At 38.6% G+C, this 27,290-nt stretch overlaps 3 protein-coding genes across 10 annotated transcripts in view; all 3 read left to right on the top strand.

Moving 5' to 3' along the window:
- mbnl3 (muscleblind-like splicing regulator 3) overlaps positions 1-14,275 on the top strand; it is a 33,106-nt gene extending 18,831 nt beyond the window's left edge. For 3 of the 8 annotated variants that reach the window (XM_056382919.1, XM_056382921.1, XM_056382920.1), the window contains 4 exons: positions 142-295; positions 3,245-3,355; positions 5,625-5,719; positions 7,269-14,275. In XM_056382919.1, coding sequence (XP_056238894.1) covers positions 142-295; positions 3,245-3,355; positions 5,625-5,719; positions 7,269-7,286 — 378 coding nt within the window. In that variant the 3' untranslated portion in view covers positions 7,287-14,275. Of the gene's footprint in view, positions 1-141; positions 296-3,244; positions 3,356-5,624; positions 5,720-7,265 lie in introns of all 8 variants that reach the window. The other 5 variants (XM_056382922.1, XM_056382925.1, XM_056382926.1 and 2 more) reach the window with 5 other exon arrangements.
- A 995-nt stretch (positions 14,276-15,270) lies between these two features.
- Positions 15,271-19,259, top strand: rap2c (RAP2C, member of RAS oncogene family). Its single transcript, XM_056383397.1, has 3 exons — positions 15,271-16,274; positions 17,092-17,377; positions 17,961-19,259. The coding sequence occupies exons 1-2, from the start codon at positions 16,002-16,004 to the stop codon at positions 17,368-17,370; spliced, it is 552 nt and encodes a 183-aa protein (XP_056239372.1). The 5' UTR covers positions 15,271-16,001; the 3' UTR covers positions 17,371-17,377; positions 17,961-19,259.
- Positions 19,260-23,132: 3,873 nt separating this feature from the next.
- Positions 23,133-26,739, top strand: zgc:92907 (uncharacterized protein LOC436733 homolog). Its single transcript, XM_056382187.1, has 4 exons — positions 23,133-23,322; positions 24,693-24,855; positions 26,242-26,380; positions 26,476-26,739. Exons 1-4 carry the CDS (start codon positions 23,242-23,244, stop codon positions 26,585-26,587), a joined length of 495 nt encoding a protein of 164 aa, XP_056238162.1. The 5' UTR covers positions 23,133-23,241; the 3' UTR covers positions 26,588-26,739.
- The last annotated feature ends 551 nt before the right edge of the window (positions 26,740-27,290 follow it).

Genomic DNA, 27,290 nt, shown 5'->3' with positions numbered 1-27,290 from the left:
CAGTATATTTACTCTAAGAGAAAAACAGAAAATGCAGTTGTTTGTTGCAGGGAAAGTGTTTATATATGGCAAGGGCAGGTTTTGTTGCCCCTGCAGGAGCTAGTGATGAAGAAACATTTCTATTTTTCTCCTGCTGGCCAGGCTCTGCCTCCAGGGGTCATGCAGCCGCTGCCAAAGAGGCCGATCTTAGAGAAGAGCAACGGAGCCGCTGCCGCCGTCTTCAACCCCAGCATGTTCCACTACCAGCAAGCCCTGGCTAACATGCAGCTTCAGCAGCCAGCCTTTATCCCCACTGGTGAGTCTCTGAACACATCAGCAACACTGAGACATAGTCCATCCATTGTATAAACATATAGGGGCTAAATTATTGGTCTAGGACCCTTGGAATTGATTCAAGAGTGCTACGGACCGACAAACACAAGGGTTTTTATGTTAGACGACTAGTTGATATTATGGGATATGGGAAGTTACAGCTGTAGTGGTAACAGTATGCATGCTATGTCCGTGCAAGGCTTCTCAACTGTGTAACATGCTTGCCTCTTGCTCTGCTATCACAGCATGCTTCCCTTCCTACAACTGTCGTTGTGTTGCTTGCATTTGATTCCCTCTGGCTTGATGTGTGATGAGAGGGGTTGAAACCATAAACAAAGTTAGAGGACACATGTTACAGTATCAGTACAAACATGGTACGTGCATGGATTGCTGGGTGCATGCTTTGCATGCAATCAGAGAGCTTGGCAGTCATTCTATTTAAAAAGTTGCATGTGTTTTTGATTAAAAGCAAACAAAGAAGGTAAGACAGAACAAAGTACAAAGCCAAAACAAGCCCTGCTGTTCCTAACAATATTAAAAGTTTAAAAATGTCATGATTTTGTCCGTGGTTCTCATGTGTTTGTGAAATAAACTGGACGTTTAGTTGTAATTTAAGATCAGGAGAGACTTGATTTTAAGGGTTTCATTTAGATTTGAAATAAGGACATTATGGCTGGAAATGTATAGTCACATTTCATTGATGAAATCATTAGCCAATTAATTGATTAGCTGATTGACAGAGAAGTAGTTGCCACCAGTTTTTAAAAAATTGCTGAACTCATTTATGAAGTAAAAATGCCACATATTTGCTGGTTACAGCCTCTCACATGTGAGGATTTGCTGCTTTTCTCCTTTTTGTATAGTAGAAATTAACTTGAGTATCCAGACTGTGTTGGTCATAAATTACATACAGTTGGAAGGTGTTGCCTTGAAATGTCAAAATTTATGATGCAGTTTCTTTCCACTATCTTTTGAGTTGTCATAGGTTAAATAATTAATTGATTAATTTAAAAGACAATGAAAATAATCAGTTGCAGCCCCAGATTAAATTTTTATACACTGAAACACTAAAACACCCACATACTCTGTTCTTTAGGGAGAATAACACTGATTACTCATGCATATTTATTACACATTCGTTTTATCTTAATTTCTTGCTGCTTGGATATACAGTCCCACCTCTACACTAATGCTAATGCTGATCAGAGCTTCAGTGTCTTGTCTATGCATCAGCTGAAAGCAGTTGGCTTTTGTGCTCTTATCTTTCACTTATCAACAACTTGTTTTTGTATCTTTATGTATCGGCACACATGTGCACCAACTGTGACAGCCTCGGAGTCGCTTGTGTTGTCTGCACTTAACCTGAACCTGTTCACTTGCATTTACCTGCTGTTGCCAGTTATTCTTCTTTACCACAAGTGTTTGTCCTTGTTTTATTTTTGTTTTCCTCTTGCTGTCTTTCTCGTCTGCTCTGCTCTGTTTTTAGTACGTGTCTGTAAATAATGTGACAGGCTCTGTTCTGTGCATGTTGCCCTCTGGAGCCACTGGCACGCCAGCTATATTACAGCTGGGAATCAGCTACTATACTGCATGTGCACAGAAGAATTTATTGAGTGAATGATTGATTAACTGGACGACAACATGGTTGAACTGGATAGTATGTCTGAGCCAATTAACTACAAATCATGTATGTTTTGCAGTATTGCCAACAAGTCATAGTACAGTGCATTCAGAAAGTGTTCAGACCCCTTCAATTTTTTCACATTTTGTTATGTTGCAGCCTTTAAAATAAAAAAAAATGCATTTTTTTCTCTCATCAATCTCCACTCAATACCCCATAATGACAAAGCGAAAATTTATCAAAAAGGAAAACTGATATATCACATTGACATAAGTTTTCAGACACTTGAAATTCAGCTCAAGTGTCTCCCATTTCTCTTGGAACAACCAGGACTCTTCCTATAGCAGGCTACCTGGCCAGAGTCGGCAATCATCGGAAAAGGGCCTTGGTAAGAAAGGTGACCCAGAACCAGTGACATTGCAGTTACATTGTCAGTGTCTTAAACAATTACGCCAATAGGGCGCCCTACAAGGATAGATAATATCTTTAAAACTCTCTCCTATGCATACAAAGAAGTTCTGACAGTAAAAATTTAAATTTTGCTGCTGAAAAGAATCTGAAGCTCAGAAAATGACATGGCATTAAAATGCAGATGCAGATGTGGTAGTTTCTTTCCTGGGAAAAGTTGGTGTTTGCTGTCATGTCTTTTTTGTCAGAGGTCTTTTCAACAAACCAGCAACGAGGAGTTTTAAAAGCAGTCCTTGCTCACAACTACATTATGTGTAATAATGTTACTGTGATGGGGAGTAAAGGAGAGTGAGTGAAGGTGACTAAATGTTCGCTGTGATGGTTTAACTCTCTCTAACAAACACAGAGTTTCTTTATGTTGATTTTTACACCATCGAGTTTTGGAAAAAAAACAGTAGTCGGTCTGCAGCTGTATGAAGTACATGAAATTTTCAGATAATGAGCTCAGACACCTGAGCTCTGTGAAGGTTATCAATATAGATGTTCATTCAGGCTTCGGGAGAACGTACAACCGTTACTGTATCATCTGCGGAGACAATATTATAATCATCCATTTTGGAGCATTCAGACTGTTTTTTTCATCGCATCTTGTCCGTATGTCATCATGTCTGTCCATCTGCAGTTGCATTAACATGATTTGTTTAATGAGTCGTGTTTTGTGTTAGCAGTTCATTAATTAATTTCAACTCTGTGCGAGCATGCGTGGTGAGTGTGCATGTGTGTGCATGTGTGTGTGCCCTATATGTGTGTGTGCAGGTGTAGCCAGCTCAGGTAGTTCAGGGTAGCAGGACAAGGGCCAGAAGTCGATGCTCTTGCTGTAAGCCTTCCTCCCGTCTCTTGTAGGGCTTATGAAAACCCCGGCCCCGCTGCCGGCGGAAGGCTGCTGGGAAAGGAGGGAGTGGAGCAGCTTCAGGCAAAACCCCAGCCGCTTCCTGTCAGTACCTGGATTCAGTGGTGAGGGGACCCCCTGTAGGTTATCCCTGTCTAGACAACACCTGTACCAGCCCCCTTTAACTTCCCAAAATCTAAGATAAACAGGTCTGAATAGAGCGTGTGTAGAGCAGTGTTTCCCAGTTTTTATTATAGCTGTGTGTGATGAAAATAAAGCTAGTTTTTAGACTCATTACAAATATATTATACTGAAATATTCAAGATCTATTAGAATTAAGAATCTACCCCCCACACACACTCACACACACATAGAAAAGGAAGACAGTGTCATTTGTGGCGATGCAGATCTTAACTGCAGTCACAAATCTTATGGATGTAATCATGAAGGTTTTCCTGAAGATGTTGTCACGTGTGTATCTGAGTGTGTGTATGACCACTCTTTATGCACTTCATGACTTTGTATTCTCCATCCATAGCGCATTTACCACTGCTGCATGCTGATATTATGACCGTAATATACAGCATTTTGAAAATAATTTCAGGGTCAGTAAATGGAGAAACTCAGGGGACAGAATGAAGAAAAAAATGTTTTCATGTGTTTGTTGCTGTTAGTGAAATAAGTTTCCAGGCTGCCTTGTGCTGCTGTGGGAAAAAACATTTCTTTCCTTTGGTCCAGTTGGGAATTTAAAGGTTTAGTCCTCCAGTTCATTAGAACTGCACTTCCGTAATGTTGAAGGACTCACAAGAAATTAAAAAGGACACAACTGAAGTAGCAGAGGTTGAAATATCATGACTTTTAGTTCCTTATAGGGATCTCACACTGAACACACTAACAAACTAGATCCTACATTTCCCATAATGCAACTAAAAGCAACTTTTCATTAGATCCTTCCCACCTGGTAAACACACATGCCTAAAGCCTCTGCACACCCACACAATCATCTGCTTGATTAGGCCTCTTGTCAGGCATAAATTGGGTGGCGCTGTGCTGGGATTGGGAATAATGTGATGTCTCCAAACTCTATGTACTAATAAATGATAATGTATGTACCAACAGGTACAACAGAACCAGCAGGTGTGAGTGAGATGACTATGAAGCACAGTGTACAGGCTCACACAGTCCTGAGAAGAGGTCTAATTAGCCAACATAAGTGAAAGCAGATGTGTGGGTGTTCACAAGCTTAACAGATATTAAAGGTCTGTCCGAATACTCACACATCTTTAACATGTTCAAGTGGCAGCAGGTCAGCAAGTTTGTCCCATGTCTGAAAAATGTCAAGACACAGTACATTTAACCCATACTTAATGTTTAATATTCCTTCAATTCACCAAGGTCTACTGGGTCACACCAGTCTAGTTGCTGGAGGTAATGCACCTGTAAACAATCAGACAATTTCTGACAGGTTGGATTCAGTGTGACTATAATTGTTCATATCCAAACACAACAAAATTATAGCAAAACCTGTACAGATGGTTGTCTCATAATATTAACAATCGGTTCTTCTTGATGGGAATGATAATATTGCTGATATGACTCTGACAAAATAAATGTTAAATATCACATCCTTTTATCGAAGGTTTTGAGAAATATTTTCCCTCGTGTTATGTTTGGTATGTATGTTTTACCTGTCTGATTTGGATAGTAATTAAAGATGCTGATAAGATCAGATCACACCAGTATAAAATTATACAAATATCTTATAGTGCAATTAATGTATTAGTGTTGTCTTTGTCCACAGCACCTTCACCACAGGACATGCAAAGTGAGAGTGAGATGTTAAAATTTATCTTGCAAAGCCAGTCACTGAATCTTGCACAATCACAAAATTATCAATGAAAATAAGTTACATTTCATCTGCAGATTTCAATCGATATTATGATTATCGAGTTACAGGACGATTTCTAAAGAAGAGATAAACTAGTGTCACACTATACCTGTGACATTATTGAAAAAGCTTTTGTTCTCTTATGGATCATTTGCTCCCTCCATACACATGCTCTGTCCATTGAATACAATTATCAGATACTCCAGTCTGATTAGATTGTATGACTGTGTATTGCCTTGTTTGTTTACCTACCATTTGTTAGTGGACAATTTTTTGTTTTGTTTTGTAACTGGTTGGCTAATTAAATATGTAATTTTCTTTTATCTCTTATTTTGTTTGCATGTGTCGTGATACTTGTTCAAATTCATCCTGGCAATATCACTTGACTTGTGCCATGACTTTTGATCCTACGCATTTTGCCATGGTAACCATATCATTCCTGTTCCCCCCTCCTTCCCGCCCACATCCTCGTCCTCTGTCTTTCGTCTGACTCGCCTGAATAAAAGTTCCCATGATGCACGGTGCCACCACCTCCACTGTTTCGTCGGCCTCGACCCCAGTCACCAATGTTCCTTTCGCTGAATCTGCCGCCTCGAATCAGGTTTGCTCTTTCATTTCAGTTCTCTTTTATTTTAGCTCTGTAGGTTCTGAGTCCTTTTCATCAGTTTAAAGAAACGCCTGCTCGTAGCGTCACATGTATTATGTTCACATTTCATCTGTCTTCACTGATGTGAGCAAATGAAAACAGAATTTATTTTGAGTGGAATCTTAAGATAAGTGACTGTTTTCATCTGAATGCCTTAGTTTGGTGTTGAACCATATCATTACTCACTGTCTGTCCCTGTGTTCATTGTTGCTCTAAGTCATCTATGGACATACAGTATGTGGTGTGGCAACCCTGCTGTAACAATAATACGATGACTCTCCTCCTGTTTCAGTGAATTTCCCTCTACATACGGTCTTTATCATTTCATGGTGATTTACAAACAGCAAGAGAATTTAGCATCTGAGTTACTTTGTAATAGTCTGTTCACTGCAGTATTTATTGGAGTTTTTTTCAAAATAGCAGATATTACTTTCCTCCAGCAACAAATGCCTTTGACCGTTCACTTCATCTTATTCATTCATTCCTAAATGAGATGCAAGAATCCAAAAGAAACACCTGCTATTTTTTTGTGAAACAGTTTAGTCGGAGAATGATTGTGATTGGTTATTGGTTATTAAAGCTGATATAAAATAATCATAATGTAACCGTAGTTTTTTACAGTAAAATACTTTATGAATTATTAATGTCACCGACTACTGGTTGTTATTACATATATTAGTTTTCCAATATTAGTTTTCATTATCAAAGATTTGAGTATAATCAAAAGCTTCAAAAGTGGAAAATATAAAACTTGTTCAGAAAGAAAAACCTGTAAACATACCTGCTGCCACACAACATTCCAGTGGTTTATCTAGTTTGTGCTTGTCTCTTTTCACTGTCTTGGTTTCTGAACACACAGTTTTTTCCACCATCTAGAAGACAACATTTTCTGCTGTTCATTTTTGTTCATTATGACAACTTCCACAGACTTAAACACTGGCCAAGCTCCATGATATATCACAGGAAACATGAGCATCATTTTGGTTCTGCCAGTATTTCTGTTCACACATTATTTTACAATGCGCACTTATGTTCACTTCCTGCAAATGACCTGAGAACCACAGGAAATAAGGATTTTTATGTGCTTACTACAACCTCTAATCCAGTTTCAGTGCAAAAAATATTTCAGAATTTTTTCTGTCCAATTAAGGTCTGATGATTTTGCACCCAGAATAAAGAAAGTATCTGAATCCTAATAATCTGACATTTCTTTAAAGTTCGGTACAAAATAGCTCAAAATGTTGGTTGCTTGCTGCTTCAGTCGAACAATGATGACAACACTTATTCAGTACTTATCCATGACCTGTCGTAATTTTTAAAAATGAATATTGTCATGTTTAAGCTGAATTGTTAAAATCTGAAAAATACTGGCTTTACTTAATAAATATTTTTAACACTAACTTTAGCTTATAGAATAATCTACTGAAGGTTATTAAAAGATGTTTGTGTCCGTTTGAAATCATCATTCCTCCTCTCTCTCCGCCCTCTCTCTCGCTTCCAGTAGATCCCTCGGAGCTTCTGACTTCTGATCCAGTGGAGCTTCAGTGCGTTCCCATGGAAACTCATTTCTGTCCCATCCCTAAAGTGCTGGTGGCGGCTCCAGTGGCGCTAAACTCAGTAAGCCTTTCCCGAAACCCCAGTTAAAGCCCCTGAAACATGCGCAGTACCAGGGCGGTCATCTTTCTGAATGCAGCAAACATGTGCCTCACCTACAGTGCACACTGACTGAGTGGCAATGTGAAACTTCTTATACGATATTATGAAAGTAGGAAAGCTGCGATGGTTCACGCAATACAAGCCTGGACGTATTACCGTTGCTTTAAAGCAGCCATCCTGATGCATACTGACTTGATCAGGCTGAGCAATAGAGCTCCCTCGTTCTTACAGCCATACATGCCCACACCTTAAAAGTGCAGCATACATATGCATACAAACACACACACAAATGCACACATACAGATTTGGGACTAAAAGCCCTTTATGGGTTGGAGCCATCATATGCGGCGACCCAAAACATTTGACTGTTCCAAAGTCAGAAACTCTGAAAAGTTAATTCTGGAAATTCAGACCATTTAAGTGGCACTTGCGGACCTGCCACTGGTCTACAAACATTACGTGTTGTCAAAATGAAAGAGTGTTTCATATCATGTCATGTTTACGTTTCAAGATGGCTACAAATGTAACATTCGTGCTGTACCATGTATACCATTCAGTTTGTTCTCAGTCTCATCTTGCCTGATGAAACGCCATTGAGTTGTTGTTAATTTGTTTGTGCCTTTGATTTATCAGCTCGGCTGCAGAGGAGACTTAGTTTCCCAAAATATTTCAAAACATTTAACAGCATACATAGAAAGATGTTGTTATTTGCAATTACAGGCCATATCTGTTGTTACAAAAATACTGTGTATTAGCCTATAGTTCCTATTGTAAGAAAATCTAGTAATTACAGTGATCACAACTTTATATTGTTTCATAAATGTTAAGGAAAACAGTTGAAACAGTTTTTTGTCCCCCGGTGTCCAAGTCAGTATCTGGTACTTACTATAATAATAGCAGCAAATGAGACATTACTTTTCTCATTACTTACTTTTAATACAACCACCCAAAAAATGGAAAGAATGACATAAAATTAGGATACAATTGTTTCTGTACTAAAGAGGCTGAGATTTTTCTTAATGTGGCTCTTAATTTCTGGATTTAAGACACAAACTGCCTTAAAGCAGGTGAGTTCTCTGTGTGAAGGCTCAGCTCAAGTGATTGAAACTGTTGAATTTGAGTGAAGTATCTTCATCATGACATCTAATCAGTGATTCTTGCCTGCGCTGGGTAATTGTCTATTGACTGAAAAGGAAGGTTTGTTCGTCCCGTTTTCACCATGATTTCATAGCCAAACATGGTGTTAAAAAAATGACAATCTACCAGCGCAGTCATGTTGACCTCCTATTACAACAATGAGTCCTGGCCTCAGTCACAAACCCAGATTTCCTGTGTCCAACTTAGCTGAAATCAAGACAAAATGATATTTGTGAGGTTTGGATCTAAGAGTACAGACTTTTATCATTGGCACTTGTTAAACTTTTACACCTGATGTCAGAGATGGAAGCTGGATTTGTTTCCTGATGTTGTGCCTAAAGTCTGTGTGTGCCAAGTGGTGGTATATGCAAGGAGCTTCCCCATTTAATGCAATACCTGAATAACTCCTCCTAATAAATGTCTCCCTCTTAAATGCAGATATGTATTTTAAAAAGGCAGTTCGTGTAATTTTCTCCATTAGTGGAGAATCTTGGATTGAATGAGTGGCACAAGATTTTTATGTTTTATGGCTCTTCAGGGAGAAAGCTTAGAACTTGAAAATGTCCTGTCTGACTTTAAAATGTGTCGTCTTTTCTACTGATGTGTCCTTTTTGTCAAAAGTCGTCAGACTCTAAATATTGCAGCGACAGTTGTTATAACCAGAACTGAGTTGTGGCAAAGTCAGGAGATGGAGGAATAAATCACCCGTTTGATGTCTGTTGGTAAAAAAAATTACAAATCAGTTGGATTCCTGGTTTTCAAATGTCTTTAAGGAATTGCTCTGTAGGCGTGTAAAATTGAACGTAACAGCTTTGGAAATTGGGCTGAAATAACTTTTATCCAAATTCAAATGTGCCTCTTTCAAGTCTCCTCAAACCACAGCTGTCAATACACTGTAAGAACAGACCAGTGCTCAAAGATAGATGTGTTATTTGGTACATTATTATAATAGTAAATCATATCTGTACTAGTTTCTTCTCTGAGACAGCTGTGCTGTCTTATTGTTTATGTAAAGTAAATAAATCAGTGAGTTGTGTGCATAGTTAAGTGTGTTGAAAGAGACAATGAATCACATATTTGGTTAGTTGTAAATGCTGCAGATATTACAACATTTCCCACTGAACATTATTCATTTTAAATAATGTCATTGTGTCGTGAATGTATCTAATGCAAAAACTCTATACATGCCCCTCTAAAAGACAGGCATGTTGAAATGTAATGATTCACTATATATAGACTAATTCTGAGGTCACACAGGTACCATGCTGATACTGTGTTAAGACATATTAAAGTATGTGTATTGTTATATAGATTTATATTTAATGTCAGTGGGTGGTGTGACTACTTTTAGAAATATCTTTCACTCTCAGAAAAGGTATAGCTGAATTGTACTTTTTGAAGTACAAATGTACACCCTACAGGTACATTACAGTACCCTTTCTTGCTAGTCAGTTTTTGTACCCCAACCTTTGAAAGTACCCAAAGTGCCCAAAATGCACCGAACAATGATATAATCATTGGGCAAAATTGAGAAAATTGTTTCTGCTAACTCCCACTGTTGGTCTTAGAGACTGCATACAAAAGTAACAGTTAAGTAAGACCATCCAGTAGGAGTTTCTAGTATTGCAACAGGGATGTAATCCCTTACTGGCTTCCCACCCATTAACACATCTGTGTTCAAGGGGAAGTTGGAAACAACACTTCAGCTGAATTGGTATAAATGTGTCCCTTAAAGAAACAGTATGCTTATTCGCTGTCTTTTGAAGTCGTATGAGAAGTCGAATATTGCTCTCATGTTTGTGTGTTAAATATAAAGCCAATTAGCTTAACACAAAAACTAGAGGCAGGGGGAGGTAGCTAGCCTGGATTTGTCTAACTCTGAAACTCAATAATTAACACATCGTGTCTTGTTTCTTTTTTGTTTTTGTTTTTCATCAGTACAGAAACAGATATGTAAAAACAATTTGTAGTTTCAGTCAGATCTACTACTTGGTGAACAACAGCTAGGCGCAATGACATTCTGGAAATCTTGTTGTCACAGTGAGGTTGCCAGGCAACCAGCACAAGAGCCAGGAGCAGTGACATTCCGGAATCTTGTTGTCACAGTAAGGTTGCCAGGCAACCAGCACTATAGCTAGAGACTTAAGTCCTGGGTGGTTGGATAATGAGCAAATAGGCCAATAGTAATTTTTTAAGACCTAAACAATCTTGCAAGAATTGTGACCAAGATTCATATATATGCGACATTTACAGTTACAAAATCAACTTGTCAACGCTCTCTAGTGGACAAACTATGTAATTTTTACACGGTCTCTAAATGACTTTAAACCCATTTCTGTAATGCAGTTTCTTGCTACTTATTGGCCAACATAATATTATTCCCCTCCCTTATTTCCCTTGTGTCTAGTCTTCATGGTTCGAGCTTCATAATACCATACAGACATGAGAGTGATTTCAATCTTCTCATCTAACCCTCAAAAACAAATGAATATGTGTATTTTCTAAAAAAAATAAAATAAAATTAAAAAAAAATAGCTGAAGTATTTATTTAAACTATCATTTACTTTTTATCTACATGTGTATCAAACAGTATGTAGCCTGTTATATGCCTGGTGTCGTACAGCAATGTACTTTTTGTTACAGAAATACACTTCTCCTTTACCTCTGTTTTTCAGTGTGTTTAGCAGCTACATACAAGTCTCTGAAGAATTTGAATGGTAATGTTCCTCTCCTGCTTGATGAAATTGATAATTAGAATGTCCAGACAATTTGTCTAAATTTTACAGCTTTGGAAGACTAGGTTTGTCCAGCCAAGAAAACCCCTCCCTCAAGCCTTCATTTCTTCCCCCCATCACATCATTATGCCTTTACTAACTGCTGTCCAGCTGAAAAAAAACAGAATACTTGATTAAAAAATGGTGCCTCTTGAGGGCATTTGAACTTTAAAGTACACGTAGACGTATGTATTGATGCACAAGAGTGTGTTAGTTAGGGGATCTGCAGTGTGGCACGAGAAAAATTACGTTTTACCTCTTTCCCTTTCTCATTCTTTTGTATTTTATTTCCCTATATGCAAAATGCTCTGATCATTGTGTCCAGTGATCAGATCCTTTAGCATGTGGACATTTAATTAAGTCCTGAACATACTTTTTCCGGGGCACAAAAAAAGGGCCTTATCTCACGATCACTGTATAAAGATGTGATAGCTGTGTATGAACATGACATGTATTAATGGTAAGTTAAGCTTTTTTTTTTTTTTTTTTTTAAATCTGACTTAAAAAAAAAAAACAGCATGAAAAAAAAAAAAACTCATTTATATATAGTTAATAGTTTGTGTAGACCAACAAGAAAAAAAGATATAATATGAAAATCATTTGTATACAATGATGGAGTCATTGGTAATAGTTGCTGTTGCTATGGCAACAAAATGACAACATGGCTACCTTTCTATTATCCTAATTGTGAATTTTTTCACATTAATTGAAATAACATACAACACTAACTTATTCAAGAAGGGAATGTCTAATTAGTTTGTCTTGTTATTGCGACATGATTAAATATTTTGTATGGAAAACTTAAATCCTTGTAATATCCAAAGGTCCTTAGGGGAGATCAGGTGTTTATTTTGTTTTGTTTATTTGACCTTAATTATTTTTTGTTCTTGTACATGGTGTTTTTGAGAAATAAGAATGGACTTTGGCTTTTAAAGCAAACACCTATCTGTCAGGGAGGTAAAGAGGCTTTTGGACTAATTGAAAGATCTTCATCTTTTTTTATATAAAGTCAAACTAGTCAGCAATGCTCACGGTTCACCTCCTGCCTGCAGACTGGAAGGCTTCGCTCAGTTGTCTCTGTATGGAGGTTTGAGGTTTCATTAGTGAGTTCTCTTTCTGTTTTGGCCAAGAATGTGGTCCAGAAGTCTCTTCCTGCCCAGCTGTGCTGGGTGATGTCGATCCTTACTGAGGTGTATATGAATGTGTGACGTTCACCTTGTTTGCACTTATGTACATAACTATGTCAAAATACTCAAAATTTATTTTGAATAAATATAGATAAAAGAGTTGATTAAAAATCAAATCAATGTATTGTTAATGATATGTCTATCATTTTATTACAGTATAAAAAGATCGCTTTGAGGGATCTGTTCTTTTGTTTGTTTGTTTTGCTAGAGCCCTGTTCTTCCCCAAGCATGACATTGCCTTGCTGTAAACCATACCAATAGTTTGCTTTAAAAAAGCTTTTTGAGTTTATTTACAGCGGCATTTTTGGTTCAATAATATCTGAGCCTGACATCTAGGAATAGAGGTGGATTTGAAGAAATAGTCAGTCTGGAATATATGTAATAAACCAGTACTAACCTTGTCATTATATGCTCATCATGATTACACAAATGCAGGTGCATTCCTCTCTCCAGTAATGCACCAAAAGCACAGGGTAGCTCCACCTGAAGGCTGCAAAACAGCCAGGAAAAAAAGAGGAGCAGATATAAAAATCAGACTTTAGAGGGACATAGATGTAAGATGTTTTCAGAAAGTTTTAAATTCACTTTAATTTCTGTCATTTTGTGGAATGAGTTATTCTTTGCTCCCTTGTTGTCATTATCCAAAACAACAATAAATCTGAATTCTCCTCAGGATTTTAGTCAAAATTGCAAACAACCTGGTTTTCCAATGTTATTCTTGCAGCAGCAGCAACATCCTTACGCAACTGTGTTCCTGCAGATTTGGACATTTGATGCTCTTCAATTGCTCTCAAAGCCAGCAATTTTGTTGCCATGGCACTTGTCCTAGTGGTGGACTGACTGAGTCATCCTGGTGAATCGGTTCACAGCCCTCCGACTGTTGAATATTGACTTTAAAGTGTATGTTCACAGAGATGGATCTCTGTACGACGTGTACCCAAAACTCACCAAAGCTTCTCTACTGTGACTCACCAGCTCCCATAATCACTGCAGTGTCAATGTACAGATGGGAAAAAGTACATGTGAAGTTGTCTGAACATGCTGTGGGTATTCAGTCAACAATAAGGGTGATAGGAAAAGATTGCAATTTTGTTTTGAAATGGATTTTTTGTTTTGTTGTTTTTTTTTAAGTTATTTTTTGTAATAGTCACATGACAGTGAGACAGGAAGGCCAGGGGGGATGACATGCAGCAAACAGCTGTGGGTTGGACTCGAACCCATGGCCGCTGTGGTTAGGACTAAGCCTACGTGGCACTCTACCAGGTGAGCCACAGAGGCACCCCTGAAATGGATTTATTGTTACCATTATTTCAAAACAGTTCAGTTGTGATTGTGCCTTTATCATGCAAAATGTAGTTTACTTTATACATTCTACATGTGAATTGACTTAAAACAGCACACGTGTAGAGTGTGTATAAAACTTATCCCTTTATTTAAAATCTTCTGTTGGTGAGTCGTTATGACATTGGGTACAGTCGCAGATTGAGTGGCAACCTGTGGAAGGTGATGAGGGCCAAAGACTGTTCAGGACTAAGCCATATGAAAAACTCTCTCTGACACTCTAGGACAGACTTGAAAGTGACTGTTGTTTCTTAGTCACCTATCGCTTCACTCTGTTTTCTGCTTGTGGTGCTTGTATGTGCTGCTGTGCTACATGCCAATTTATTTTGCAGTGTATCGCTATTAAGAGTAAGTTACTGTGCCTATGATGAGTTCTGCGATTTCTGTTTGACCTTTAATAAAACACATAATTGTGATCCTCTTGTTGTGAGTTTTGTTGTTTATTATCTTTTTGTGTCACCTTTAAAGAGAGATCTACCTTTTACCTTTTGTATGACCTGATATTTTGACGACTTAACCTAAGATTTACAGTTGAAGTCATGGATGTTTAATGAACATAGACTTTCAGTATATTGAAATATTGCATGCGAAACTTCAATTCTACTGCAATTAAAACAAGTGTTTTGATTATCACTTGTCAAAAGATGCAGGCCAATACTTACACCTTCCGTTCCAGATTATAATCTTTAGATTAGATTATGGCCTTTACATATCAGACCAACCTAAACTTTTTTAGTGTCAAAATAATTGTATATAATTTTGGGAGTACTTATCCAGGCATCAACTGTTCTGCGAGGAAAACCAGAATACACAAAAACATGAATCATACCTTGATATCTGCACTCTAAATTTAGATTTTTAATTTTGTTGAGTAACAGGTTGAAAATTATTGTTTCACCAGCCTCTGTGTCAAGACTGTTGCACTTGTAACCACACCCGGCTGCGATAATAAAATTTTATTAGCATTATAAGAAAAATATTACTGTTGGCTGAATGAATACTTTGAGAAAGTATTTCTTAAATCTATAATAATATTATAGGACTACATGTACCAAGTAATATTTTTTATGTTCAGTTTACTATAGTGTCTAGCACTAATGAGCAACTTGTCAACAAAACAGAGAAATGAAATATAACAAGACTGCTTAACAGGCAACAGCAGGGGTGTCCATTAAGTAATTTGCGCATTAACACAATTATTAATTTATATTAATTATTATTAATTTAACAAGGGCAGTGCACAATACAACGTTTGGGGAAGCTTTTTGTGTCTGTTTCCTTCAGCGGTTGTATTTACTTCTTTGAAACTTTTGTATACAACTGCATCAGACCACTGTTAGTAAAGCTCTGCCAGTATTTAGGCCCGCAGAGAGGAGGCTTTTATTCTGAAAAGGAATCCCACCGGAGGTCTTGTTCTCGTTAACGGAAACCAGGCTGTTAGCTTCAGGAAACCCGCTGGTGGAGAAAAGCTTTTCTTTCTGTTATCAAACCTGCCCAGCACGGAGTCAAACACACACCGGAGCTGCAACAAACTCCAGCCAATGGACCCCCGGATTGTAATACAGAATCTGCGGGTGGTCCATCGATAGCACGCCCAGGTGCCGAGGCGTTGGGCCGGAACCAGAACCAGGCCCAGACGGACGGACAGACATAACCAGCGCTGCGTTCTGCGACGCCGGCGGGCTGGTGTGTGTGTGTGTGTGTGTGTGTGTGTGTGTGTGTGTGTGTGTGTGTGTGTGTGTGTGTGTGTGTGTGTGTGTATGTATGTGTGTGTTGGAATTGGCATGCTGTCTGTAGGGGAAGTGTAATGTGTATCTTGCTGTCTGTAGCTAGGCAGCAAGTCCCCGGTACCGGTGGTGGATGTAGAGGCTTGAGGCTCGAGCATGGGACAGCGAGCTAGCTTTACCGCTAGCTAACACCGGAGTTAACGGACATCAACTTTTACTCGCTATCAGCGTAAGAAAAACCACAAGTATGAGCGGTAGACTTGGGTTTAGTGAATGAAGAGGGTTTATTTTTTACCGTGTAACATTTATCAGTTCGCTTGTTTGCTCTTGTAAAGGCCTGATAAATGTTTCTGGAGCGAGTACAGCATTGTAGCTAAATCGTTAGCTGCTAAGTTAGCCTACCTCCACCGCCCCAATGAAAGAGTACAAAGTTGTCGTGCTGGGCAGCGGCGGCGTCGGCAAGTCCGCGCTGACCGTCCAGTTTGTCACCGGCACCTTCATCGAGAAATACGACCCGACCATTGAGGACTTCTACCGCAAGGAGATCGAGGTGGACTCGTCGCCCTCCGTGCTGGAGATCCTGGACACGGCGGGGACGGAGCAGTTCGCCTCCATGAGGGATCTGTACATAAAGAACGGGCAGGGGTTCATCCTGGTCTACAGCCTGGTCAACCAGCAGTCATTCCAGGTACCTGTGTATGCAGGTCACTTTATCTGACTTAAACCACCCTACGTGGAAATGGTTCATAACTATAGGTAGTTAATCCGGTAATTTGTGACTGCATGCATCTCATGTAGTAAGTGCTGCTAATCAAAGCCCAGCACCGTCCACATGTAACGTCACTATTCAAAAACAGAAATACTTTTGGTCAAAAATGGAAACCTATAATCTAGTGGCTCTCTACAGCAGGCTGGAACTAACGATTATTTTCTCAATTAATGTCAGTTAGTCAAAACGGCAATCCAAAACTCAAAAGTTATTTCTACTACCATCATATGTGGTCAGTAAAAGCAGCAGGTCTTCACACTGGAGAAGCTGGAGCCAGCAAATGTTTGGTATGACTGAACCGATTTTGCTATATGATTAATATTATTAAGATAACTCTTAATGATAAATGAGCAATTGGCATCATTATATAGTTGTGTTTTTGTGCCTTGTGTACAATAACTGACTATATCCTGTCTTTCCAAATGTAGTGAGAAAATTGGAAAATAATTCTGAAAAGGAGGAATCAATGCTATGTTTATTACAGGGTTTCAACTAAGGCATATTTGTACAATTAAATATCCTTTTTGTATTGTGTTGTGGGAAAGGGTAATCAACGGTGTAAGTATGCATGCAGACCTTTTTTGTTTATACTCAGTTTTTCTGTTTTTCACAGTTGAATATCTGATAAGAAATCATACGTAGTATGGAACTAGGACACAACTATAGTGTCATTCTAAAACCTCTATGGTTTTCAAGAGAAATTACTCTCATGCTCCTCTCCCTCTTCATTTTTCAGGACATCAGACCGATGCGAGACCAAATAGTGAGAGTGAAGCGCTTTGAGAAGGTGCCATTGATCTTGGTCGGGAACAAAGTCGACCTGGAGTCTGAGCGTGAGGTCGCTGGGTCGGATGGACGAGCTCTGGCTCAAGAGTGGGGCTGCCCCTTTATTGAAACGTCTGCCAAAAGCAAGACCATGGTGGATGAGCTGTTTGCAGAGATCGTGCGACAGATGAATTATTCCACACTGCCGGAGAAGCAGGAACAGTGCTGCACAGCCTGCGTGGTACAGTGAGGAAGAGGTACGAGTGCTGCGAGTGCCATCCTCTTTCTTAAGGTTGAATTCATACCAAAGAGCTCACAAGCACAGCACAGTTGGCCACTCTCTAATTTTTTACTAAATGTGATAAAATGTCCCTCCAGTGCTTGTGTAAAAATGGTTCACAAACTGAGGAGAAATGTGACACATGGATGACTGTGTGGCGTTTCCGTGTAGTGTGAGGGAGAGGAGATTCGGCTGGAAGTGCGAAAGACAAGTGGGTGGTGCTGCTCCGCGCAAACGGTTGGTTTAGTTTGTTATCATAAGATCGCAGCAAGTATGCGGCATGAAGAACACAACTGTCTGAACAGCTCAGGGCTGGGAGAGGGAAAAGACCCCAAAGAGCAGAGACTAATGAAGCTGGCAGTCCTGTGAGCCGACCCATAGAAAGAGGAAAATGTAACATCCTGAAAAAGAAATTATGTTCCAAAACAGGAAGTTCACTTCAGATTCAGTGAGAGATGTTGCCTGTGTTAACCACTGCAACACAGATGCCAGTTTTAAGCCCTTTAAACCTGTTGTATTAATCTATTATTTTGTATTTTTCTCTTCTTTTTTTTTAACAGATGTATCATATGTCTGGATCACCACAAGCATTTTGATGAACCGTGGAACAACCTGACTTTGACCCTACTGACAAAAACTTACCAGAGCTGGTAATGTTTTTGTTCACGGTGGTTTCTGACTGTCGATCACAGAGCATCTGACAGGAAAGACGTCAGTCCTATTTTTGATATCACAACTGATGAAAGACGTTTCTGCTGCAACCTCAACGGCCTTTGTGATGACCCACGATGGAGTCAGACAGACGGACTTGGCCATCTGTGAAAATTTCTGTCTTTTTTTTTTTTTCTCCTTTTAGTCAGAAGTATCCCAGAAATAATAAACAGGAGTGTTTGTGAGGTTGCAGCTTCTTTTTAAAGCTGCTTTAATCACTATTATATACTTTATTACTATTACTTGTATTATGTCTCAAGTTTGGAATTTGACAAAGTATTTCATAATATTGAAACATTTTGACTTTTAAGCATGCATACTTCAAACAGTTTGCTGCCCAGGTATACTGCTGGCTTTACTTTGAAAATCTTTTTAACGACAGTTCCTCTAACTGACACAAACAACAGCACTATGTATTAAGAGTTTTTTAACTTCAGGACACTTGGACAGTATGTACGACTGTGGATTAAACTATCCACCAGTCCACTCTGTCGCCCTGTGGTCTAAAACTTACCATTTTTATTCTTGTAGTAGCCTGAAGCAGCTAAACTCATCTGAAAACATGCATGCTGAAAATTTAAAATGTTCTACTAAATCAACTTGAAGTGATAAGGAAGAGCCATTTTACTGTTTTTAGCCTGAATTCTGTCAGTCTCTACAAGGCATGAATCGCGTGGACGCAGGTCTTCCATTTTCAATTTTCTCGAGGAGTCTCGGTGGGAGAATGATTGTGGAACGACCAAAGAAAGCTCACATTGCATATTTGTGATTGACTACATGATGTGTGTTGCTTTAAATCCAGGAGACGCTGATTTCATGTCATTAAATAACTTCCGCCGCAATGTGGTTTGATAAAAGTTCTGGCACAGTTAATCAGATTTAACTTTGTATTTTTCTTTCTTATAGTAACCTATTTATTAAAAACTAATGACATGGGTAGCCAGTTTTAAACTTTTAATTTTATACTAGTTTTTGCTTTTTGTGACTTTTCACGATTCATGGTATATTTGTTTTTTTGAAGCTGAGAATTTAACAGAGCCTTAAATAATTTCTGTTGCACCCTGGTCTCATGTTTCTTTTTTGTGTCCTCAAAGACACAGCTGTCATCTGGTAATAAACATGCTGCCCTTCCTGCTTTTGTCATGGGACATAGTTACAGTTTTATCTTTGATTGATACACAACCAACGCTAGTTTTCCTCCTGTTGACCTCGATCTGACAATTTCTCATTTTAGCTTCAGAAACCAGTAACAAAATGAACCAAGCTCAGTTTTTGCCTTTTCATGCCTCGTTTTTCCCACTGGTTATGTGCAATTCCACAGCACCCTCACGTTGCTCTAAAGAGACTTTGGTGGTCACCCTGATTTAAATGAAATGTAGAGCTGAAACAAATGATTGGTTGAAAGGTAGAAAGTAAAAAAGCCAAACATTTGCTTGTACCAGTTCCTCAATTTTGTAGATTTGATGCTTTTCTTTGTCATATGTCATTGTGAAGTCAATGTCTTTGAGTTTTGGACTGTTGGTTGGACTGAACAAGGCATGTGAAGATCTTACCTTAGGCTCTGGGAACTCATGAAGGGCACTTTTAATTATTTTCAGACATTTTGTTTTACTAATCAATTAATAGAGGAGATAATCGTCAGATGAAGTGAGGATGAAAGCAACTGTCAGCTGCAGCCGTATGTATGTGGCTGTGCCAATGTGAAAGATAAAGTAACGGTTGGTTTCACATTTTTTTCAGCTTTCTTAAAACAATACTTACCTGTTTCTCTGTCAGGAGAAAAGGCAACACTCCATATGTTAAAAACAGCAAAACAGTCACCTCATGTTTGATCTTTTATTTATTATTTGCAATAAATGACCTGGAAAAAAAACTTGCCCAAATTATGAACACGAGGCATGACTGTTTTTGGGAGTAGAGGTTTGTGAGCTCAGAAGAGGTTACTGCTCTTAGAGGCAGAGCATCCAAGTAAAGTTTAGTGTAGGGGAAACGCACCTGTTTCCTCTTAAGAACTCAATACTCTCATGCCCATATATAAAAGCTTTTAGTTGGTGTAATTGTTCCTCTTGTCCATACCCATTGTCAAAACCACTTCATAACATAATGCCAAAGTAAGTGATGGGAGACAGGTTTTCTTTTTAGGAAGATATGCATTTAATACGGTGAGCTCTGCTCAAGCCTCGTGTTTGCTGCAGCTAAGCCTTATGATGCCTTTTCACAGTAAACGAGGGCTGTGAATTTTAACTGCCATCACTTAATTCATTAGAATCACGATCTGAAGTGACCAATCCACAGGTGGATAGACGCCAGAGATAAGTGCTGTGATCAGTGTACATATGATGATTGTTTTAAGACAGTTGAAAAAATGTGAACCTTTAAACTCTTGTGCCCATTTTTTCTTTTTCTTTTTTTTCTTTTTTTTTGGGCAGTTTTGTAATTATCAGCAACCTAACTGTAAATCCTCATCTCATGTAGTATGAGCCCACGTAGCGACGTGATGTTTCTGGTAAAATCTTGGTCAGAGAAACAGTTAAAACCTTTTCTCAAGCTACATTGTCTAAAAATACCACCACACTTTTCACTTCCTTGTAGCTTTGTGTGTTTGTGTGTGTATTTGTGTATGTGTGTGTGTGTGTGTGTGTGTGTGTGTGTGTGTGTGTGTGTGTGTGTGTGTGTGTGTGTGTGTTGTTGTTTTTTTCATGCACCAGCCTGGCTGAACGCAGTTGATGTGCGCTTTGCAAGTTTTTTTTTCTCTCGCATTTGTCACATGGTACCGCTGTAGATTTCACATCCCACGGAGCACAAATCTGGCTCTTCTTCCTCTCGCTCTGCAGTTGTCAGGTGGAGCTGCTGGGTTCTCGCTGAGCCACTGCATCCTTCACTGAGCTGGCAGCAGCTGCTGTGTGGGTGTATATGGGTAGTATGTTAAACAAGACACTTTAAGAGCTCATACCTTGAAAAACAGTGTTTGTATCCCTGTAGAGGCAAGAAGATGAGTGTGATGGCCTGTCAGCAGTGAAGAGAAAAGTTCCAACCTGTTCCTTCACACTGTCTGTGGTTAGTTAGAGTTAGTTATATAGTAACGCCTGTGTAACACCTCAGCCAAAGGAACTGGCTCATGAACTGGACTAATTTGACTTATTGTTTATTATTTATTATTAACTATTATTATCATTATCGCTAATGAGCTGCTGGACACCTGAATTTGCCCTGGGGGATAAATAGAGTATCTATCTATCTATCAATCTATCTATCTATCTATCTATCTATCTATCTATCTATCTATCTATCTATCTATCTATCTATCTATCTATCTATCTATCTATCACCATTTAATTAACTCTAATTGGACAATAAAAACAGGAATTAATGAAAGATTTTGCAACTGAACTAATTCATAAATAAATAGACTAAATTACTTAAAGCAGCTATAATCACTATCTCTATAATGACAAAGTGAAAATGTTGAAAAGGGGTTGTCATGACCTTATTAAATACACTGAACTTCTCAGGTCAGATCAGAGAAAACTCCAAAAAATGAATACAAATGTGTGAACAGTGTCACAACTACTACTTTTCTTCTGTCCTCCATTAATCATCTCATTAGCCCTCTTGTGACCCTTTGGAGGGGTCTGACCCCGAGGTTGGGAACCACCACACTAAACTATTGACCTCTATATATAAAGTGGCTAAAACTCGCCCTACCTCAACTTGAGCAGCTACAACAGTAAAATGCCACTTAAGGATGGGCGCATTAGTGTTAAAAAATCTAATAATATCATATATATTTTAATGCATCTGCCACAGGGGCCATTTTATTGCACATTGAACAGTTTTACTATTGATACTTAAGGCACACCAAAGGCGTATGAAGTGAAAGTTATTATAAGCGGTGATGATGTGCCCCTGTAGCCCAGCTTTCAGTGTCAAACACAAACCTTAATGCTCTGATTCCTCTGTGGCGCTCCGTCAGCAGGTTCGCTGCCGTACACCTGCATGTTCCAGCTACACAAAGTCTTCACATCACATACTGCCCACACTCAATTTGCAGGCATGCTTGCTTGGCATAAATTGAAAGCATAGCAACTCTTTGAAACAGACAAAGACTCTTATTCGCTGTCACTTCAAAATGAGGAGCAGATGCTCAACTCAAATGCATCTAGTGGCAGACAGTTCGTCTCAGTCAGTCGCTGGTGTGTCCTTAAATTCCTCATAATGTGGATGAATTTCAGTATTCTCCTGAACTTCAGAAACTTTCTTCCAGCTTTTTTCCCCCCTACTTGTCTTGTGTTTCTACTTGTCAGCCGTGGACAATGTGAGCCTCCGTCCTGCCATTATCTCTACAGTCTGTAAGTACTGTCACCTTCAAGTCGAGCACACAGTACACAGCAGTTTGCCAAGAGCTGCAGGAACCAGCAAGCACCCCATTAGTGACATACCTGGCCCGAGCTTTGTTTTATCAGTCTGTTATCAATCAATCAATTAATTAATTAATTAAACATGAATATGCACTATTTGAGCGAAATATCAGCTCAAATACTGACAGTCCTCAAAGGCAACATCTGAATACTTTCTGATCTCACTCATGTAGGACTTTCTGTTTGTCAGTACAGTGTAGTCACCATATACCCTCTGTGCTAACTGCAATTTTAAATGTTTTTAAGAAACCACAAATTAAGTGACATCAGCTACAAATATTTAAAATTTTAGATTTCTTTTTTGTTTTGGGTTCTTTATTTATAAGTGACTGTTTTGTATATCGAACATTTCTTGAAGCTAATGTCTCTATCTCAAGGGATATTAGATTTGTATTATATTGTAGAGGAGTCATGATGCTTTACTGTTGTATTTCATGTATTACTGTGAAGCTCAGCAGCATTAAAACAGTGATCATAGGTGGACTGTTACATTACAGCAAGGTGTAAACTCAGACACATTACAGTGCGCATAGAGGACGTTTCACCTCCAGACCTGCAGGTGGCAGCACGAGGTGTTTTCTCACCAGGACTGTGGCGTGAAGCGGAAGTAGCTGTCAGATCTGTGGCTGCAGGATGGAGAGGAAGCTGCACAGTGTTTGAAAAAGAAACTCAACAAACAGGCTGAACACTGACAGGTTTTCACCGAGCAGACATGAAGACAGTGTTTGTGACTGTCGGCACCACGAGTTTTGATGAGCTCATTACAAACATCACGTCCTCAGAGGCCGTCCAGGTGAGGGAGGTTAGAGAGTAAAGTAGGTTCAGTTCGTTGCTAATTGTTACTGTGTATATGATGCTGTCGTGTATGTCTGTGTCACTCTTATCGTTTTGCCTTTTGTTCAATTTTTTCTTTGATTAGCCCCAAATATTATTGACAGTATCGGTGTTGTAAATTAATTTAAGAACATTTTTCTCAACTTCAGTACAAACATGAGGTACTTATGCTTCATACTTCTACTCCAGCACATATCAGAGGGAAATGTTGAGCAATATGCAGTTTATTAAACTAGCCAACAGTATTTTAAATAGTTGAAGTTGGGTAAGTTGCAATGATTAACTGATTAATTGACAAGTGTAACTACTTTGATATTTAACCGGTTATTTAACGTCATTTTCCAACCAAAATACCAAATAGTTGATGGTTCTAGCTTCTTGAATGTGAGAATTTGTCACTTTTCTTTGTCTTAACATTACTATAAGTTGAATGTCTTTGGGCTTTGGACGGTTGGTTGGACAGACATTTTAAGACATCACCTTGGACTCTGGGAAATTGTAACGGGAATCTTTCAGTATTTTCTTACATTTTATCATGAAAGTGATTAATCACGAAAAAACTGTTAACTACTCACTATATATATATCAAATATATCATAGTGTCATAGAATTAGTATGTTTCCACTACAGATGCAGGTGTAACTAATAAGATTAATGATGGCGCCACTGCATCTAGTTTTGTCGGTACGCACATTACCAGGACCCTGGAACTACAAGGAATTTTGCCATAAATTATGTTTTCAACTGTGATTGATGAAGACGATGGCGAAGTCAAAATGTCTGCCAACAGAATGGTCCTTTATATTTGAAAATGTCAAGACGCATACTTAAGTAGTTAGACTTTTTTTTCTCCTTTGGTTTGGTATCGATGGACAAGTTGTCCCACATTGTAATGTACATGAGAAATTGAGGAACTACTCAAGAAAATTAAAAATTCATTAAACAACTTAAATAAATTTCCCACTGGCAGTAGTGTGTCAGAGTCGCACTTTCATTGACGTCTCTCAGCATCTCTTGTATTATATTCTGACAAAATGTGGCCACAACTTTATTTTAACTTATATGGAGATCCCACATTTCCCAAACATAGCAAATTCTGCTGAGTTGAATTTGGAGAAATGTGTATAAAAATGACCAATCTTATGATGTATCAGGTTTTGAAGCTGTGTCACACCTGTTCTTTCTCATGAAACATGTTCAAGAATTCATAGTTGTTTTTAATATTTGAATTAAAACCTGTTTCCCCCTGAAAATGGCAGCAAATAGCTTTATTATCCAAAGGATGAATTTTTTTCAACTAGTGACCAGTTATTTTTCTTCCCCCCACAGGCTTTAAAGGCTCGTGGATATGAGCGTTTGGTTCTTCAGGTTGGAAGAGGATCCCTCCTTCCAGATGCTGACAGCTGTCCTCACATCAGACTGGAGGCTTTTCGATTCAAAGACTCTATAGCAGAGGACATGAAACAGGCTGACCTCGTCATCAGCCACGCAGGTGAGTCCCACCTGGACACTTCCTCCTCTTAACACAACACACTCAGGGTTGACTTTGCCAGGTGTAAATGGAGGATACACATTAGTTTAACATCTTTTTTATTCTGTCACACTCATCTGGTGCCGTTCCACAAGTCAAAGATACTGTCTAAAGTAGGTTTTCTAAAGAAAAACATGATGCATTTTAACAGTCTGTGTCAAGCCAAAACAGGTAGTTTCTGTATTCATTGCCTGTCCTGAAGATAATCATGACTATGTAGAATTCAAAGGAGATGTAAATACAGGTATGTGAGCAGTGTGCAAACATTAAACACAGAAGTGATGTTTAATGCAGTCGAGCATCAGCAGCAGACGGATACAACATGAGGGCATCAGACAGGATGTAGCAGAGAGTTCAAAACAAGATGATATTCAAGCAGTTAATAAAACATACACACTTCCCTGTAACAAAAACATTCACAGGGTTGTTCTTGCACAGATGCTTTCTGTGCCCTCCCACTGCAAAGTCCATAAGGAAAAGATACATAACGCACACTAGCATTACAAAGGGATGAATGAAATGCAACTTACATAAATAAATAAAAAGTCAAAATACTTTTGTTCAGAAAAATAACACAAAAAGAAACACACACACGTTTATAAACTCATATATATGTAGTTGTGAGGAAACAAAACATTCTCTTGGATAAATGCACCTGTGTAACATAATCAGCAAAATCACTAAATACCCCAGGCTGAAAAACATGGTCAGTTCACTTTATTATTGCAGACTACACGGCAGCCCCGCTTCTCCCCCAGTTAGCACATTTATGCATATAATGAAAGAAGTTACTAAATACGACTGTAGATATAAAACTGAAAAATGTCAATACATTGACTTCACACCTGTTTAAAGTAACTTAACGTCACATATACAGCAGAAGAAAATGCACCGTCTTCTGGAAAAGTCCATAATGAAATGTGATGAGTATAATTTATAAAATAAAAGATGAGTCATAGTAAAGTGTCCAATCTTTACATTAAACCTTTACTCCCATCAAAACATATTGATATCATATTAACAATGTTATTAGGAACATAGGAAAAAGTAGGAAATATAAAGTCTCTGCATAATCCACACAGTATTTTACAGGGATGTACAATGTCCTGTTCATGACATAGATCAGCAACATCACACTGCTACAAATTCACCAAAAGACCTTTTTTAATTCCTTCATTAATGCAACCAACATTAAAAAAAAAAGTAGATAATAAGTTCAGTTTTAAGCTTGTATATCAGGGTTTGCATATTTTTGTAAAATCAATAGAAGCCAGCAGCTGCAAAAATACAGACTGACCTCAGCTCCAGACATGAATAAAGATCTTGATCTTGTTTTTTTTTCCTCAGGGGCAGGAAGCTGTTTGGAGGCGCTCGGTGCAGGCAGACCGCTGCTGGTCGTCGTCAATGACAAGCTGATGAACAACCACCAACTGGAGCTGGCCAGGCAGCTACACTCGGACTCCCACCTGCTGTACTGCACATGCACGTATGTGTTCCTCACAGAGCTGCTACAGTTTATACATGAGAGATTATGTAGAAAAAGAAAAGTAACAAAGTTTTCTCTCTTGATAAATCTTTCAGAACACTGACAGAAACGCTGACGACCATGGACCTCTCTGTTCTTCAGCCCTTCTTGCCTGGACAGCCGAAATATTTTGCAAACTTTCTAGACAAAGCCCTCGGCATTCAGTGAAACTTTAATTTTACAGCACTGGTTTTTTTCCTGTTACACTAAAGTGTGATGATTTTCAGAATATCATGTCGTTGCCGAACTTTGGAGTCTTTTCTATTTCTGTAATAATGTAATACATGTAATATATGTCTAATAATATTTGTCTAATTTCACATTCCTGTTTGTTGTGAGTTATTTCTTTTAAAGTGGGGTAAACATACGCTGCATTGGTTTGAAAACTGTTGACCTTGATAATCCACAGGCTTCAGGTTTTCTCAGTGATTTTTATCCTCATCAGAGTTCAAGGTAAGTGACTGCTGTTGGATTCTTTTTTAATTGTTATGTCGCTTGTTATATTCTGATTTTTTTTATTTCAAACCCTCCTCCAGACAGCTGGATTGTAAATCTAGAGCTGGAAAATTTATGCTTAATGTCAACCTCTAATTTTAGACAAAACAACTTATGGCATCTGTTTGAGGATGGTACCAGCATTCACTGTAGCTGTCACTACACAAGCATGTCGCTCTTCAAAAGTTTATCTCTATCTCATTGTCAACTAGTAGAGAGCGAGTATAAAATGTCCCTCTGTGTAGCTTATTTGCTTTATTTTATCCATTTATACTGGTTTGTATGTGGCCATGTGTATGATTCATATACGGTCTGCTATGTATTTGTGTGTGACATAGAGTGGTGTCTCGACGGCTCGCTTCTCGAGAGGACCGAC

The sequence above is a fragment of the Seriola aureovittata genome, chromosome 8 (genome assembly GCF_021018895.1).
Source record: "Seriola aureovittata isolate HTS-2021-v1 ecotype China chromosome 8, ASM2101889v1, whole genome shotgun sequence".
Lineage (NCBI taxonomy): Eukaryota > Metazoa > Chordata > Actinopteri > Carangiformes > Carangidae > Seriola > Seriola aureovittata.
This window is presented reverse-complemented; position numbering and strand designations above follow the sequence as displayed.